The sequence below is a fragment of the Xenopus laevis genome, chromosome 4L (assembly GCF_017654675.1).
Source record: "Xenopus laevis strain J_2021 chromosome 4L, Xenopus_laevis_v10.1, whole genome shotgun sequence".
In the NCBI taxonomy this organism is placed as follows: domain Eukaryota; kingdom Metazoa; phylum Chordata; class Amphibia; order Anura; family Pipidae; genus Xenopus; species Xenopus laevis.
The window spans coordinates 144,272,838-144,292,503 of record NC_054377.1 but is presented as its reverse complement, the minus strand read 5'-3'; the positions used below and the strand labels follow the sequence as shown (position 1 = coordinate 144,292,503).

Genomic DNA, 19,666 nt, shown 5'->3' with positions numbered 1-19,666 from the left:
ATGGGATTTCTTCTTCTTCTTATTATTATTATTATTATTGCCCAGGTGGAATAATGGGAGTCTATGCTGATTTGTAATCTACATATTAATAAAACCAAATAGAAAATGTCATCTTTGCATAATATGGTATTTGTTCTCTGCTGGCAGATAATAGTAATGATAATATCTAAGAAATATCATGGGACCTGTTATCCAGAACGCTCGGGACATGGGGTTTCTGCATAAAGGATTTTTCTGTTATTTGGATTATCAAACATTAAATCTGCTATAAATTCATATAAACATTAAATAAACCCAATAGGCTGGTTTTGCTTCCAGCAAAGATTAATTATATCTTAGTCGGCATCAAGTACAAGCTACTGTTTTATTATTACACAGAAAAAGGAAATCATTTTAAAAAATTTGGAATGTTTGGATAAAATGGAGTCTATGGGAGATGGCTTTCCTGTAATTAGGAGTTTTCTGGATTAGGGGTTTCCAGATAACGGATTCCATTCCTGTAGGTATGGGACCTGTTATTCAGGATGCTCAGGACCTGGTTTTCCAGATAATGGATCTTTATATAATTTGGATCTTCACACCTTAAATCTACTAGAAAATCATGTAAACATTAAATAAAGCCAATTGGCTGGTTTTGCCTCCAATAAGGATTAATTATATCTTAGTTGGGATCAAGTACAAGGTACTCTTTTATTTCTAACAGAAAAAGGAAATATTTTTTTAAAAAATTTGGATGATTTGGATAAAGAGTCTATGGGAGGCGGTCTTTCCATAATTCAGAGCTTTCTGGATAATGGGTTTCTGGATAATGGATCCTGTATAACCTATATAAACACATACAGGTATGGGACCTTTTATCCAGATTGTTTACCTGGGATTTTCCATAATTTGGATCTTCATACCTTAAGTCTACTAGAAAATAATATAAACATTAAATAAACCCAATAGGCTGGTTTTGCCTCCAATAAGGATCAGTTATATCTTAGTTGGGATCAAGTACAAGCTACTGTTTTATTATTACACAGAAAAAGGAAATTATTTTTAAAATTCTGATTATGTGGATAAAATGGAGTCTATGGCAGACGTCCTTTCAATAATTCGGAGCTTTGTGGATAACGGGTTTCCGGATAACGGGTTTCCGGATAACGGATCCCATACCCGCATATAGATAGAGATAGCCAGAGGATAAAGGAGCCAAATGTTGATGCGCTGCACTGTGTGGCCATACTTTGTTGCATTAAGATGGGGAGGTGATAATGTCATATGGAAAGTTGTGCAGAAAAGAATACATGACCAATGAAGGCAATTGTTACTCTCCCATGACAGAAATATATCATAGTTGGTAATGCAAATGAGACGGTTTACTGATAGTAAGGTAATTACTTACTCTTTAGTTAAATGGACGCCGCCTTTCAGCCCGCTGTCAAACGTTCCTTTGCCTCTTCCTCCAGCCAAGATTTGAGCCTTTAAAACAATTTCCCGGGCTTCTGCAAAAATAAAAATGGCCAATATTATATTTCTGTGGGTGATTTCCCAAACACCCCCAAGTTAAAAGACCTTTCCTTGTCACCCAGACACAAAAATCTGTATAATAAAAGTCCTTTTCAAATTAAACATGAAATCCAATTTCTATTTTTTATTTAAGCATTCATAGCTGCTGTAAGCTCATTTAAACATCTCAGCTGTCAATCAAATACTGTCTGCCCCTCCTCTATGCCTTAGACAATTACTTTCACTTTCCATTCAGCACTTCCCACGTCACTGCTCTCCCCACATTCCCCCAGTTCTCTTCACCATTTAATTGTGTAGCCAGGACATGGGGATGGACATCAGGTCCCTCATTCTGGTGCACAAACAAGATTCTGAGATGATACAGGACTTGTCTTAATAACAGTGTCCACAGAATGGCTGCTGCCTGCTTGTTATAATTATGAATTCCCAGACTGAAGGAAACAAGATTCAAATAATTTATATAGTGTAATTAAAGTTCATTTTGCTTAACTAATGTGATAAAATAGGATTATGAATAATTTTTTTGGGCGACGGGTCCACTTTAAGTTGGGTGTTTCAATGTCATGCAAAGGGTTAAAATGCTCATTTATTTTACGGTTCAGCTACAAGAATAAAACACACACACATATAATTTCTGCCATAGTTTGGGAAAATGGAATGTTTAAAACAACACGTTTGGAATAAAATCGGAGCCGTTGCACATACAAATCATTATTCATGTACATTAATATACAAGTTCCATTTTGATCAATAAACCAAGTCAACAAACAGAAATAAGTGGATTCCCGGTGTCTGCGAGGCACAAACATCAAGTCATTTCATTTACAACAAAGAAACTCCAAGTCGGAGAAAATGACTGAAAATCCAGGCGCATAAGAAAGATCCTGCATCATGTTGCTGGGGGGCCACAGCTGTATTACTGGTCTGGCACCAATTTTTATTTGCTTAAATATCTGATATCCATGAAAATAAAGGACATTCTCATACTCAAATTCCATCACGCGCCGCTGAAATCCCCTAACTGAATTACCGACGAAGATTCTTTTAGTAGAAAACACGATTTTAGTTGCAATAATGTGGCTGTATTCTCCCGGGGATCCGCTACCAAAAAACTGTAAAGGGCATAATGGCCTGGATATGGAAATGTCCCAGCTTGGGTAGAAATTGAGTTACTAGACAAATGTTCGCTCGCCAGCTGCTTTGAATTACAGCACAAAATCATGTTACAATCCGCTCGCTCATCCCATTTAGGGGGGAATCCGTCAGACAAAGGAAATGAGTTCATTAAGGCATTACAATGATAAAGACGTTGAAAGGGATAATTGTGAAACATTTTCTGCTCGGTGAAAGACTAAATGGGGAGTGGAATCACAGCTGACTTTACAATTAATTATACGGCACTTTTACCAGAAGTGGAAAGATTTAAATAAATCATTTGCCACTTTTTCTGGGGCTGGAAAATGGGCAGGGCCGATGATGTCAGAGGTGGGGCAGGGCAGCACTGGCGAGGTCAGGGGCGGGGATGGTGACATTAGGGGTGGGACTGATGACAGTGTCATTATTTTCAATGTCCTGTCCGGATTTCCTAATTTGGAAATCCGGACATGCCCTTCCAAATACTGCGTGAAATCTTAACAGGTGGCAAACCTAAATATGGGATCGGTTATTTGGATACCAGTTATCCTGAAAGCTCTAGATTACAGGTAGGCCATCTCCCATAAGGGTGAATTTACTAAATGGCGAAAATTTGCCAGCGACGGCTTCGCCTAGTGCAACTTCGTTGGAGGTCTTCGATCAGGCTAATTTGCATGAAATGATAAAGTTGAATGGACGTATATATTGCAGCAAATACTTTACATTACACAAGCCCAGGGAACCTTAATAAAATAAAATATAGTTGTTATATTGCCCTACACATGAGCCCAGTGTATAGTTTATGTTCCATATGTTAGAAAATGAATGGGGGAACCCGGTTACCCCAAAAAAGATTTAAGGACTTTTGCAGGCTATCACTCTGAAAAAAGGAAAAGACGCCAGCCTTTTTTGGGACTTAGAAGCTTTTTGCACTAAAAATATGATGTAAGTAACAGAAGATTGAGGAAGATCTATGCACTCCAGTGCACTTGGCCTGGTCTGAGCTGCTGAAGGCAAGTCTGGCAAAAGAGGTAACGATCAGTTAAATCCGCATCCGCCAGAGCGAAAATTCACCTGGCGATAGAGTGCAAACAGGCCCGGATTTGCGGCAAGGCCGCATAGGACCGGGCCTAGGGCGGCAAAGAAATAGGGGCGGCATGCCGCCCAGCCGCCGTTCAAATGCACCAGCTGTGCCGGCGTTTTTTCGCCGGCTCGTGGGAAGGCAGGCGCTAGGACTGCACGGCCGCCTGGTCGGACCGCGCGGCCTAGGGTGCCCAAAAGTGGAATCCGGCGCGGAGTGCAAATGACCGCTAGTGTACGTCTCTTTGGCTAGCGAAGTTACGTCTGTGCCCGTTAGCAAATCGGCAAAGTGCCTGAAAGTGGTTAACGCTGGTGAATTGTCGCCAGCGTTAGTCACTTTGCCCTTTAGTAAATCTGCCCCATAGACTCCATTTTTAATGAAATTATTCAAATGTTTGAAAACGATTTTTCCTCTGTAATAATAAAACAGTAGCTTGTGCTTGATCCCAACTAAGATATAATTAATCCTTACTGGAGGCAAAACAATTCTAAGGGGCTTAATTAATGCTGAATTTAATTTTTAGTAGAATTAAGGTATGGAGATCCAAATTACATAAAGACATTGTCAGGAAAACCCCAGGTCCTGAGCATTCTGGATAACAGGTCCCACTCCTTTATTGATATTACAAAAGCAAAAGTCTTGAGGGTGTGGGATTGAAGTTAAAGTCATTTATTAGGACAAAAAGGAGAACATCCTTGAGTCAATGCCCTGATAGGCATGAATTTGTTGGGCAGTTCTCTTATTTTGTCCTAACAAATTACTTTTTAACTTTGAATCATTTATACTACTGACATTTTTTTGATGGTTCTCAATCTCTTTATAGTCTTTCACTGGTTATTACAGTTAACCCATAGACTAGTGCTCATTGAGTAAGACCATCCACCAGTCATTATCTTGCTACTAAGGGCCTAGTAGCCTACATGATTCTTATACACACACTGTTCATGTTTATGGTCTAGTGATAGTGATCCCCAACCAGTGGCTCCAGAGCAACATGTTACTCACCAACCCCTTGGATGTTGCTCCCAGTGGCCTCAAAGCAGGTGCTTATTTTTGAATTCCAGGCTTGGAGACAAGTTTTGATTGTATAAAAACCAGATGTACTGCCAAACTGAGCCTCCTGTAGGCTGCCAGTCCAAATAGGGGCTACCAAATAGCCAATCATAGCTCTTATTTTACACCACCCAGAAAAATTTGTCAACTCTTTTTACATCTGAATGTTGCTCAAGGGTAAAAAGGTTGGAGACCTCTGGTCTAGACACTGTCCAATGACTAGAATTGCTTACTTTTCACCCTGAGACGGACCCTTCTCTAACAAACACACTAGCTCAGTCTACTATCCATCAAAATGCCAAGCCAGTGAATTTGAGTTTCCTCCTAATTTAGGAATGTGTTGAATTCAATATCCCATTGCTTAGAGTGCTAATGGGAGGCTCTACAACTCTACATTGTGCCTGGCCAAGAGGTCCCAACATGCCTAGGGTAAAGGACAAAGAGTTATGGTGCTATCAGGGTATTTGGTTCCATGGACATTCACACTCAAGACCCAATCTGCATAATTTGAAGAAAAGTTTGTTCCCCATTAATACGTTTCCACTAAAATATAAATTGTATAAATAAAGTGTTTGCATTTTTCCCGTTTCCCTCAGGAGCATTGCTTTACCAAATGACTACATATTCTAGGTAATTCTGGATGGTGTTTAACTAAATACATCTTTATTTCCCGCCGAAATGTTACAAGATGCTACTCTATGCAAAGTACATAAATCCTATTAAACTTAACCTTTAATGTTCTACCATAAAGGTCAGCTTGGGACACCGATATGATTTATAAAAAAAAAATTGTGTATTGTATTTTGTCTAAAATATGGAAAAGGACAGACAAAAAAATGCTCAGCTAACTATCTCTTTTTCCTTTCAAGGTGCTTTCATTGTATGGCTAAGAGAAATGTTCTGGACGGGAAGCCATTACCATTCTACTAAAATACAATGCTGTCGCTCTAACAAAGCTCGCTTGCTCAAATATGTTTTGCTAAAATGCTGTTTTTTTTCACATGTGAATGCAACTTGGCTTTGTGATTGCTATAAATTGCATCAAGTATAATTGCATTCTTCATTATATCTGTCTAAGCAACGCCTTAAAATGTGAGCGGGGGGGGGGAGAAATACTTTCATTCTTTGGCTTGTGAGGTTCTTGGAGACCATGAATGGAGACACTTTGACCTGTTGTCCTTTGTGTTTTCAGAGTGATGCATGGATCTACAGCTATTTAAATGGTAATAGTGCCTGCTCCGTTTAACGCTTCCCCTTTAAAGTCAAACGTGACATACAGGACTTATACACCGTAAAGAATATAATGGCTTCTGAAAGAGAAATAGTTGGCTAGGTGAAATAAACATTTTTTTTTTTAAATAAGACCAACAATTCTGACAAAACACTGAATATGGGTAAAAAAAGAAAAAAATTCATAATAAAATGTCCAAATAGAAATATAGATGTTGCACTTCATGAAATTGGGCTGCTCCGATTCATGGATCGAAATGAAAGGGGGCTCAGTTGGGTAGACATGGGCATGGCTGTTTAGACATAGGGATTCATAATCATGGGTCGCTGTGAAGTTTAAGGTGGGTCTCCACGATTCATTGTAAAAAAGTAGGGATGCAGGATTCGACCGAAACCTTCTGCCCGGCAAAACCAAATCCTAATTTGCATATGCAAATTAGTGGCGGGAGGGAAATCATGTCACTTTTTTATCAAAAATTCAAATACAGTATATGTCCACCTCGTTGTTGTATAGAGTTGTATGGGGCAGATAAGAGAATATACAAATAATAATAATATTAGGAGAGAGAACATAATGTAATGGGGCAGTGATTGCCATTTAAATGCTTGTTTAAATGTGGGTATCCTAATATAAAATAGTTCTGAGATGTAACAGAGTATAGGCAGAGAAACAATACTAATATGACCAATTTGATATGTATGTTGCTTTAAGAAAAGAAATGTGAGGTGGCAACACGTGATTGGTTTTAACGTTTGGGGAGGGATTTCCTGGGGTATAAATTCTGTGACCAAATGTAACAGTAATGCCTATGAATAAGTGCCTGTGGGTGCGAAACGCGTAAGGCGGAGCATCAATTGGTCTGTATGCCTACTTTTTAATATTTATGATAAATAAAGTGATTTTTTAACTTTGAGAGTATTGACTGGGAATATATTTTTGAATTTTTGATTTGGGTGCCCTTTGGAGTTGGGGGCTATATTCCAGCACTTTTGGCCCTTTTTTGACAGGCCTGTATAGACTGCAGCAGTAGCACAGTGTTTTTTTTTTGGACTTTTTTTTTTTTTTACATGACTTTGTGCTCATTATTCACACAAGTGTGATGTAGGGCTCTTTTGGCCTGCACTTCAAGTCTATAAAAGAGGCCAGGATTCAAAACCAAGTAAAACAATAGAAGCAAGATGACTATGAAGATTTTCACAATAGAAGCAAGAACAAAATGGGTCAGGAGTTAAACGCACTGATGGAAGTGTAGGGTCCAGGAAAAGCAACACAGGAGCTAAACCTCAACAGAAGGCTCAGTGATATGTCTATGAAGATTTTCATTTATCCAGGTCATGATATACAGTATCAGAACTATCTCAAAGGCAAGTTGGCCCTAGGTTTTACTGGCACCTGGTCTTAATAAGATTGGAGGTGAACAGAGAGATGCTTTAGATTTGTGCTTATTAATCTGGCAAATAAAGAAAGGATTCAGCAACCAGTAGGATCAAGGAGATATGGAGGAGTAACTCCAAACTGTAGAAGACCAAGCATCTCAAACATCACATAGACAAAAGAGACTTTGTAGTGACCAGTTTAATAAATAAGAAAGAATATTAAATTAAATAAACAGAGAAGTGGTTGCTCATACCCTACAACACTTACACAAAAACAATAAAAAAAAATGTCTTCCAGACAACACACCAATCCACCTGTTTAGCAAGGCACTTGCAACTATCACTATGAATAAACTGCCCAGACATCCAACATGGAGACACATTCAAATAGGACATCCATTAAAATTACAGACTAAAATAGCCATGGATCCAAGAAGTTTATTACTTAATCTTTGTGAGCGTGAGAATCGATATGTACCGCCGGCGGAGCATCAGCCTGAATAGATAAGCAGCAGTTAAACGATTACTTAAATAACTCAGCTTTAATTATAGTTATTTACAGCTGCTTCCCTGTTGACCAGTGAACATAGTTGTCCTGAGCGAGAGTGAATGATGCTCACTGGGGAGTAAATTGGCTAGAATAAAATACTGCATTCAATATTGTAAAAGGTAAAGTAGTTGTCAACAGATATCGGTCAATCCTTGCAATCCAATGGTATGTTTCTTTATGGGCTTTAATTTGCAAAATAAATAATGTGTCTAAATCTCATGAAAGGAGGAATTTCCACTATGAAACCTTAATAATTGCTGCAACTATAGTTCCAGGGGTACCCGGGCACAAATCAGCACTCACCCCAAATCTCCCCCTAACTGACCTTCAGGCTGGGCCCCCTTAGCTCATAACAAGGTTACAGATATATAGAAACATTGGGGTAACAGTCATCCTGCTATAGTTCCAGGGGTACCCAGGGCACAAATAAGCACTAACCCCAAATCTCCCCCTAACTGACCTTCAGTCTGGGCCCCCTTAGCTCATAACAAGGTTACAGATATATAGAAACATTGGGGTAACAGTCGCCCTACTAAAGTTCCTGGGGTACCCAGGGCACAAATAAGCACTCACCCCAAATCTCCCCCAAACGGACCTTCAGACTGGGCCCCCTTAGCTCATAACAAGGTTACAGATATATAGAAACATTGGGGCAACAGTCACCCTGCTATAGTTCCAGGGGTACCCAGTGTACAAATAAGCACTCACCCCATATCTCCCCCTAACTGTCCTTCATGCTGGGCCCCCTTAGCTTATAACAAGATTACAGATATATAGAAATTTTGGGGTAACAGTTCCAGGGGTAACTAGGGTACAAATAAGCATTAAAGAGGGCACGTTATTTCTAAAGTGGCAGTGGCTTTTCCTGAAAGCAGAAGAAAATACAGAGCTGCTGCAGTACATGTAAGAAGCCAAAGCAGTTAAAGAGGCTGAGGAAAAGCTGGTCATTCCCCCAACTGTGCTAATAATTGCTAGCCAGTTAAAATCTCTGCTACCGCAAAAGATTAAGTCTACTTAAAATTAAAATGATAATACATTACTGCGCTTTCATGTCCAAATGTTTTTTTATTTTCTACCCCCCATCCCTTCCAAGGTAAGCCGGCGATCTCATATGGAATAGAGCGTGTGACACAATAAGTCAGTGCAACATTAGTGTCTAACACCTGAAATGAGATTTTGATTTGTAGTTCTTGTGCCCATTATGCTCATTGCCGTAAATCTCACCAATATAAGGTCATTTGGAAATAGGAAAAAGCGGTTAGAAAACGTCTTTAGCTGCGCGGGAGAACAAATGAACAGTGTTTACTGCGCTGCTGTGCTAATACTCTGGTGGTGTCATTTTAAATGGAGAGGTGTCTTAATATAGCCAACACAAGGGAAACACAAATATAATTGTAGCTTTAACAAATTCAGAACATAAATGGCAAGTAACTGAAATATCTGTATGGAAGCCCCTATCTTCCAGATGGAAGTATGAACATCATTCAGTGGGTGTATGGTCAATGTTTTTCCAAACAAGGCCAATCTCATCTGGTCGTACTTTCCTACTTCCATCTGGAAGTCCAAACTCACCTTGCCTACCTCTACCAATGTAATTGGAGTAGGACAGTCGAGTTTGCTGTGGGTGATGGGTGTATGACCAATGATTCTTAAATCCAAGTGCAGTTTTATCTTGCCTACCTCTACCAATGTGAATAGAGCAGGACCATTCAAGTCTGCAGTGGGTGATGGGTGTTCTCAAATTGAAGGGCAATCTCATCTTGTCTACCTCTACCAATAATATTGGAGCATGATCATTCCAGTCTGCTGCAGGTGTCCTTGAATTTGAGAACCATTGACCATGCACTCATCAATCTCATCTTGTCTATGTCTAGCAATAAGATTGGAGCAGGACCATTCAAGTCTGCTGTGGGCGATGGGTGTATGGTCAATGGTTTTCAAATTGAAGGGTGATCTCATCTTGACTACCTCTACCAATAAGATTGGAGTAGGACCATTCCAGTCTGCTGTGGGTGATGGGTGTATGAGTAAAGGTTCTCAAATTCAAGGGCAATCTCATCTTGTCTACCTCTACCAATAACAATAGAGCAGGAGCATCAAAGTCCGCTGTGGGTGATGGGTGTATGGTCAATGGTTTTCAAATTGAAGGGTGATCTCATCTTGACTACCTCTACCAATAAGATTGGAGCAGGACTATTCCAGTCTGCTGTGGGTGATGGGTGTATGAGTAATGGTTCTCAAATTCAAGGGCAATCTCATCTTGTCTACTTCTACCAATAACAATAGAGCAGGAGCATCAAAGTCTGCTGTGGTTTATGGATATATGGTCAATGGTTCTCAAATTCAAGGGCAATCTCATCTTGTCTACCTCTACCAATAAGATTGGAGCAGGACCATTCCAGTCTGCTGTGGGTGATGGGTGTATGGTTAATGGTTCTCAAATTCAAGAACAATCTCATTTTGTCTACCTCTACCAATGCTGGTAAAGCTCTATTGGATTCAAGTATCTTAAATGCCAATCTCCCTTCTACACTCCAACGGCTCCTGACTAAATATCTAATACTACAATTGGGAAGTCTTTCTGCTGTATCATTACATTTCAATTATTTTGGTTAATGCTCATTCTGCGAAGGCAAGGTAGAAATGTCTGGGAAAGTAATGGTAAGTTCAATAGCAATATTTCAAATAAATGAGCTTTGGACACGGGCAGCGCTTAGCATGTAAATCCTGGGTGAAAAAGGCTGAGAATCAGTAAAATAGAAGAAAAGCTCAGTTTGGTTATACAGAAGAAGGGATTCCTAATAAAACATTTATATAAAAGATCAGTAGAGAACACTGAATGGCATCTTGGGTAGTACACTAATTGCTATGCAGCCTTAATATCTACTTGTGTGCTAGTCTGTGGACAGAGATGCATTGTCTAGCATGTCCATAACAATCTACTTTACATTTCCAATTTGACTCCAACAAAAGGCAGTTAAAGTGTGTAAGTACTGAACACCCTCCGTATTCAATGAGAAAGCGCTGCTCTAATTTACCACTTTAGCATAAACCCCTTAGCAGGCCAATCTGAGCGAAGGACTTGGCACAGGCCGACCAATACTTTCTTTTATATTGCATGGCTGACGGATTCCTTTAAACCGCACTATAATTATGGGCCCGTTTATCAACCCAAGCCACTTTTTGCTTTTGGAATTGACTTGGATTGGACCCAGCAGTCAAATTATCATTTGCGTGCACTTAAATGATAATACAAATGACACATTATAAAGTGTGTGAATGTAGAGGGGAGGGTGAATAGACACTTTCAGCTTTCCCATAGTGACGCCATATATTTGACTATTTTCAGTTGAGTTCAGATAACGCATAAAGTTTCATTTGCTTTTGGAATTCGGCAGTGGATCTATGACCAGCGTACATAAATTCAATTTAATTGTTGGCCAATGATCATAAGAGATCCGCCTGGCCTGTCCGTCCCCAATCTACCACCATATAATGATAAGAAGGGGGATTAACAGTTAAGTTCGAAAAATAAATAAATATTAAAAAAAAAAAAAGTGGTGTACATTGTAATAATTTGTGGTTTACTAATAGTATGGGACTGGTTATCCAGAATGCTTGGGACCTGGGGTTTGCCGGATAAGAGATCTTTCTGTAATTTGGATCGTCATACCACAAGTCTACTAGAAAATAATATAAACAATAAACCCTGGTTTGGCCTCCAATAAAGATTAATTATATCTTAGTTGGGATCAAGTACAAGCTACTGTTTAATTATTACAGAGAAAAAGGATATTTTTAAAAATCTGGATTAATTGGATAAAATGGAGTTTATGGGAGACGGCCTTCCCATAACTCAGCGCCTTCTGGATAATGGGTTTTTGGATAACGTAACCGGTACTTGTACAACAATCTTAAAACTTGGGAGTGAATCTCAACTAGGCAAGTCGAGAACTAAAAAAGGGAATAATGCAGAGTTGTGGAAGCAATTGGGTATCTGGAGTCGGAGTCACCAAAAATGTAGCGACATAAACTCCTAATAACTTTACATACAAGCACTGAAAGTAATCAATTTAAGGTGTTTCTATTAAGGACAATATGGCAGAAGCTATTGTATTGCAGCAATACTTTTAGCAGCTATTCTACAGCTATAGTGTAAGTTTAATTAATATATAATATAAGTTGTTTTAGGCTTTTCAATTGTTTTTGGTTTACGTAGTTTAACTTTGAGTTTATTTTAGGGTTACCAAAGGAGGTGGTTTATATGTTTGAGCAGTGATAAAATGCCTTGTATGTGGTGTACTTAAGGGGCATGTAAAGACAAAAATAATAAAATCCCTTTTTTACTTTCTTTAATGAAAAAGAAACCTATCTCCAATATACTTTAATTAAAAAATGTGTACCGTTTTTATAAGAAACCTGACTGTATGCAGTGAAATTCTCCCTTCATTTACTGCTGTGGATAGGAATTGTCAGACGGTCCCTAACTGCTGAGCAGGGAAACAATCATACTTATGAACAGCAGGGGGAGCCCCCGTCTTACTTCCCAGCCAGGCAGAACTCAAGCAGCTTTATTTATGACGATCCCTAAGCAGCCCAGACCACACTGAGCATGTGCACAGCCTTAGTCTTGCAAAGATGTATAACAAAGTTACAAGATGGTGACCCCCTGTGGCCAACTTTGAAAGCATAAATTATTTGTTTGATTAGGCTTGTGGTGCAGTAAGTTCATGTTTATGTTTATTTTCCAAATACAGCATTTCTAGCCTTATTTTATTTTAGACTTTACATGCCCTTTAAAGTGGACCTGTCATCTATACATAAAAAGCTGCATAATGAAAGTCCTTTGCAAATTAAATATGGAGGTACAAGAGGGGGGTTGTGGGTGCACTCCTAAGGCCATATAAAAAAATATTTAAATACAATAATCCCCTGTCTAAAAAAAGAAAAACAGGGTTTTTTGTTACAAAGTTATGATCATAAAATTGGTAAGCCGCCATACCACGTCAAGGTAAACCCCATACGGCGGTCCCTATCCTGTTTACCTGTGATCAAAATTTAAAACCTTGGTTTCAATCTGGACTAGATCCTCCCCCGCCACCTGCATATGCGGCTTTTGAAGGGGAGACTGCCCAGACCAACGCCCATTTAAAAAAAATAAAATAAAAAAAAATATGTGATTGAATCTAGTCCAGATTAGGTCCCCCATTCTGGTGCATACACAAGATTTTGGGGTGATACACAATTTCCCTTAATAACCGTGTCCACAAAATGGCTGCTGCCTGCTTGCTGTGATTGTATAATTCCAAGACAGAAGGAAATAAAATTGAAATAATAAATATAGTGTAAGTAAAGTTTATTTTGCTCAACTAACATGATAAAAATAATTTGGAATTATTTCTTAGAGTGACAGATCCCCTTTAACTTCTTTCAATCAATAAGGAAAATACATTAGTCTAAAGTCGGAGGTACTATAAACAGAGGCGTTGGAGTCAAAGGATTTATTTACCGACTCCACAGTCCTGGAATCATGTCAAGACCCTCATTCAGAACTGTAGATAAAGGAAAAGTGGTTTAAAGGAGAAGCAAACCAAAAAAAAAAACCCTACCCCCCTACCGTACATAGACCCCCCTCCCTGCTCCCCCCCCCCCAGCCTAGGAGGTACCTCTGGTAAATGCCCAGAACTCTTTACTTACCCCTCGGTGCAGATTCAGGGCATCGGAGTTCACGGGCACCATCTTTTGGCTCTTCGGTCTTCTTCTGGTGCTTCGGCAATTTCCGTGACTTTCGGTCAATGCACAGTTGTCTTGAAAAAGAAGATTGCCCCAACTGCGCATGCGCCGATATGCTGCTCTATTCCTGAAGATTACCGACGAAGGCGCCCATGAACCCCAATGCCCTGAATCAGCACCGAGGGGTAAGTAAAGAGTTAGGGGCAACCAGTCCCACACCTGTACCTCTATTTGAACAGAATCTGCAGGTGGCTTTGATGCGTATTTGTGTTCACAACCACCTGGCGGTTTCTGACATCATGAAAATTTCCATTCTGATCTTCCCCAAGATAAATCTATATCTTTCTCATACATACTTAGTTTTTTTGCTGCTTCCAGAGCTTCACTGGCGTTGTCGGCAACAATGAACCGTTGAACAGTGACACCATAGTCTGCCATCAGCTTTTTGCTCTGATATTCCTGCAGGTTCAGCCATCTTCTGGAGCTCACGTGAACACCCTAAGAAGAAGGAGAAGAACATTTTAAAATGTCAAAATGTCTTGAGGAAACCTAAAGAAACATGAGGCAGAACAATTGTTGTAGAAACTAGAAGTATATAACTTTTAGTATGTATTTTTTAATAGTTTGCCTTCTTCTAACTCTTCCCAGCTTTCAAATGGGGGTCACTGACCCCATCTAAAAAACAAATGCTCTGTAAGGCTAGAAATGTATTGTTATAGTTACATTTTATCAGTAGCGTAACTAGAGGGGGGCGGGCCCTGGTGCGTGACGCACAGCCGGGCCCCGCCCCCTCCATACCGCCCGCATTTTCAGTGGCGTGCGGGCTGCCTGGGGGGCCAGATGGGGTACGGGCTCTGGCCCACTCGCACCCCCTGCTCCCCCAGTTGTTCCGCCACTGCATTTTATTACTCATCTTTCTATTCAGGCCTCTCCTATTCATATGCCAGTCTCTTATTCAAATCAATGCATGGTTGCTCGGGTGATGTGGACCCTAGTAACCAGATTGCTGAAATTACAGCGTGGAGAGCTGCTGAATAAAAAGCTAAATAACTCAAAAACCACAAATAATAAAAAATGAAAACCAACTGCACATTGTCTCAGAATATCACTCTCTACATCACAGTAAAAGTTAATTTAAAGGTAAACAACCCTTTTAAGAAAGGCTCAGGTTAGTGCAATGGGCCTACAGGGCTGGAGTCATCTGTTCAATCACCAAAACCAGCAGAGCTACAAGCTCCACTTACTACAGGCAAAAAGAAAACACTTGACCTCAGCTGGTAGTGGCTAGGGTTGCCATCTTTTCAGTTTGGTGAAAACGGGCAGGTGGGCGGGGCAGATGTCATTGGGGAATGGGCAAGTGATGTTGGGGTGGGACTGATGATGTGGCGATCATTGATTGGCTGATCGCCATGTCATTAACTTCAATGTCCTTTCCGGATTTCCTAATTTGGAAATCTGGACAGGCATTTTTCACACGGACATACATTCCAAAAACTGGTGACCCTTATTGTAGAGTCCTGCAGCGGGACGGGTACCCGCAAAAAAAGCTGGCACCCTGCGGAATGAGGGGAGGATTTTCAGCTGTGGGTATAGCCGCGGGTCTGCAGGTCGGGTTGCGGGTATCATCTAAATTTCTTAACTTATGTAATATTGTCTATATTTTACTCCTTTTAAAGTTTTATAAAACGTTTCTGCCCCGCCCACTTTTGATGACATCACGTCCGGTTTGCAGCACCATCACTTCCTGTTTGATGGTGGTCGGCAGGTTGCGGGTCAAGAGTTGCGGATAAGGCAGTTGCTGGTCCGGGTCAGGTAGTGGATCAAAGTGGGTAAATATGCAGGTTTTGGTTCGGGTCTCGAGCTGCGGGGTCGGGTCTTAGAAATTGGTATTGAGTAACCGTCTGGTTTAAGTAGTTGTGAAAGGACATTCAAAGGTTCCAAAGGACTCAATATGTTCTGCACTCCCTGCACATAGAGGCATTCTATTCTTATCAGGACTATATATATATATATATATATGTATATGTATAAAGTTCCAAGTTTTAATAGGGATGCACAGAATCCACTATTTTAGGATTCGGCCGAATCCCGAGCCGACTCCGAACCCAAATTAGTATATGTAAATTAGGGAAACAAGGGGAAAGAGAAAAAAAACATTTAAAAAAATTGTTGAGTTTCCTGTTTGTGTGATGAAAGGCCCATGATTACCGTATTTGGATTCTGATTCAGATCGACCAGGTAATTGGATTTGGCCGAATCTGAATCCTGCTGAAAAAAGCACAATCTTGGCTGAATCATGGATTCGGTGCACCCTTCGTTTTTAATGACTTCATTAATAGGAATTTGAATTCCTAGGTGCAAATTGCAAGAAGAGTTTCTATTAGGGATGCACCGAATCTACCATTTTGGATTCTGCCGAACCCCCGAATCATTCGTGAATACCGAACCCAAATCCTAATTTGCATATGCAAATTAGGGGTGGGAAGGGGAAAACATATTTTACTCCCTTGTTTTGTGACAAAAAGTCACATGATTTCCCTCCCGCTCCTAATTTGCATATGAAAATTAGGATTTGGTTTTATGGACGGCCAGAAGGATTCGGCAGAATCCGAATACTGCTGAAAAAGGCCGAATCCCGAACTGAATCCTGGATTTGGTGCATCCCTAGTTACTATAAGGCCAAGGCCTAAACGCACTAAAAAGGGTCAAACTCAAATCTCTATAAAAAATGTAAAGACAAACAAAATAATAGCCTATATAGGCCAGAGTGAAGTTTATTTTCCAACCCCCACATAACGAAATCCCTGAACAGAAGCTTTGAAGAACACCTAAAGGCAATAAAAACTAACAGTAATAAATATCAAGTCCCAGAACAGGGAGGCAATTTACATAATAACGCTATTAGTGGATTAAAAATAATATGTTTGGAGACCGGGGATAAAAAATATGCCTAAAGGAATAAGATTCCATATTTTATGCCTTAGGAAGAACTATGGGATAATGCAGTGAGTTAGCCTTTACCCATGTTGTCTGGATGAACTAGTTACTGTTAAAGCTAAATAAATACGGCACAGGGTGATGAGTAGTTTATACTCAGCACTGTATTTAACAGACACCAGTAAAATCCCCCATGGCTTAAGCACTCTATTTTCTGCATGCTTAAATACCACTTTTTTTTTTTTTTTTGTGTCTACGTACATTCATATATATTTGTTTCTTTCTTTAACATGTTGTTTTATTGCACTGAATAAGATGCAAAGGGCGCACCAATGCAAAGGAGTCCTGGAACCAGTACAGGTGTGGGACTTGTTATCCAGTATGCTCAGGACCTGGGGTTTTCCAGATAAAGGATCTTTCTGCATACCACCCTACATTCGGAAAACGGAAAGAGGGTAAAGTAGTTCTGCTGCAAAATTTTTGACCACGTCCATTTTATGGCCACACCCCCTAATTACCATGTTCGTTTTACAAAATTTGGCAGGCAATGAAAGTTTGAACACATTTAAACTTGTGCTTCGAGCTTCGTATTCCAACTCAAACTCAAGGGTGCACATATGGTACACATGGTGGTGTAACAGAGTCCTGCGTGGGTCCATTTTTTTGGAACCAGCCCATACCCGCAACCCGGACCCGCATTCTTACCCGCTTGGACCCACTAACCGACCTGACCCGCAAGTACCTTATCCGCAACCCGGACCCGCTGACCATCAAGAATCAGGAAGTGCCGTCATTGTAAACCGGAAGTGACATCATCGTAAGTAGGCATGATCAGAAAAAAGGAGTAAAAATCGCTATTGAGAAGACCCCCGGCCCGACCCGCAAACCCACAGAACAGCCGAACCGCGTCTATACCCACACTTGGAACTCTCAAGCTTGAGAAAAGGCCATGTGGCCTGAAACGTTGCCGTGATGCCCCTGTGAAGCTAAATAAAGGCGTTTTATTATATACAAATATTTGATGGTGCTGTCCTGAAGTTGTTTTTGCATGTGGTGCCAGTGGAAAGTGGCCACTGGAGGACGTGCACCACCCACAAAGAAAAGAGTGAAAATCGTTGTGCTGACTGCCTGTCTACAATGGTAGACAGGTACTGCCAGCTGTAGTCCACACATATAGGTCTAGCCAACCCAAATTGGCAAAGAATTTCACATTGGCAACACATTGTTTAATTACAGTTTAAAAAGTTTATGAAGAAGCTGTTCAAATGTGTTTGACTATTCGGAAAAGTTATTTTATTGCCATCATATAAAACTTTTCTTCTATGGCAAGAAACCCAAGCAAAACAAAGGAACGTTAAGGAGAGAAAGACAGCACCTGATATGTTTATGGTTGAGGGTACACAACATTTCGTCTCCGTTTGCAAGGGAAAGGTTTATCATAAAACCTTGCTCTAAGCCATCCCACGGTGGTTACAAGGTAAGTCTAAAAAGCGCATCTTTTGCTACAAAAGCCTCGAGCAGAAGGAAAACATCTGCGAAGACATTATTGCTCCTGGTCTCTCTCTGATGGGAATTTACACTGGTAAACCGAGGCTGTGGATAAAATGGTACAGTGAAAATGAATATTTATCAGCCTTCGCTATACAATAAATTTACCCACGCCGGACTTTTCTTAATTTTATCTGCGGCTACAGAATAATACAAAAAAAAAAAATCAAATAGGAGGAATTCAGCACAACAGGAATGTGCAATTATAAGCCATGGATTTGACTGATACAAATTCAATGTTTCAAGGGCAAGGAACCCTTCCTTCATCAGGAGGAACGTCTTCATAGCAGTCACATCTATGGCCTCTTTTCCCTGGGGCAGGCCAAACTGACTGGAGCCATAGGGAAGTCGGCCAGCCACCTTGCACCCCCCATGCACACACATGCTCAGTGACATTGAGCAGGGGGGTCGCAGTGACAAGAGGGGGGAGCAGGAGAACCCAGACAAGGGGTAGGCAGAAAACTCATTAAAAGTTAACTACCAGCTCCCCCCCATCGTTACACCCTACACAGGAACCTCTTCTGCCTACCCCTAGTTCTGGCCCTTTTCCCCATGTTCCTTTTGATACATTTTCAGCTGAATTTCAAGTTTAACAAAGATCCCGTGAGCTTCACCATTAAGTAAATCAGTTAATTAGGATATGCGAGTAGCAGCTACTTCTAATTAGGGGGAACCCATTTCAGAGGAGAAAAGATACTTTGATATTTAAATATTTGGCTTATCTTATATTTCTAACCTCTTACCACTTTACTTTCTTCAACAATCAGTTTGATGCCAAACTCACAGGTGTCGATCTAACCGTTTATCCCAGTTTGACCACAGCACCTGCCACTTGGTAAGGTAGAAGATCTGCATGGGTCTAACATACAAGACTCACACCCACGACTTGGCCAGTCTAGTCACACTTGACCATCCACACAAGCTTCACCCACCACTCAACAAAAGTAAGGGATGAAGATGAGAAGAGGCAGGGATGAAGAGAAGAAGAGGAAGGGATGAAGAGGAAGGGATGAAGAGAAGAAGAGGCAGGGATGAAGAGGAGAAGAGGCAGGGATGAAGAGGAGAAGAGGCAGGGATGAAGAGGAGAAGAGGCAGGGATGAAGAGGAGAAGAGGCAGGGATGAAGAGGAGAAGAGGCAGGGATGAAGAGGAGAAGAGGCAGGGATGAAGAGGAGAAGAGGAAACGTTTCAAGAACAGTAGAGCAGAATGGTCCAAGAAGGTCCACCCCAATCCCCTGGCAATTACGATAATGAAATGCCCACCCAAAATCCTGACTCTAGAGTGAAGGTTCTCTGCAAATATAAGAAACCTGTTCGACATTATGAACAAGGTGTTTGTTCAACAAATAAAATTAATTGTGTAGAGCCTGCAGAACGTGGCACATAGGGGTCCTACTCTGCACTACGTGGCACACAGGGGTCTTGCTGAGGTTGCCACCTTCTGCCACCAGGTAAACCGGGCAGGTGTGGTGAAGTCAGGGGAGGGCCTGGTGATGTCAGAGGCAGGCAGAT

General features: G+C 40.6%; 1 protein-coding gene across 1 annotated transcript in view; it reads right to left on the bottom strand.

Annotated features, from left to right (window-relative positions):
* suclg2.L (succinate-CoA ligase, GDP-forming, beta subunit L homeolog) overlaps window positions 1–19,666 on the bottom strand; it is a 154,759-nt gene that overhangs the window by 104,800 nt on the left and 30,293 nt on the right. The window contains 2 exon segments of the mRNA NM_001096439.1: window positions 1,388–1,487; window positions 14,027–14,168. Of these exon segments, the coding sequence (NP_001089908.1) occupies window positions 1,388–1,487; window positions 14,027–14,168 (242 nt within the window).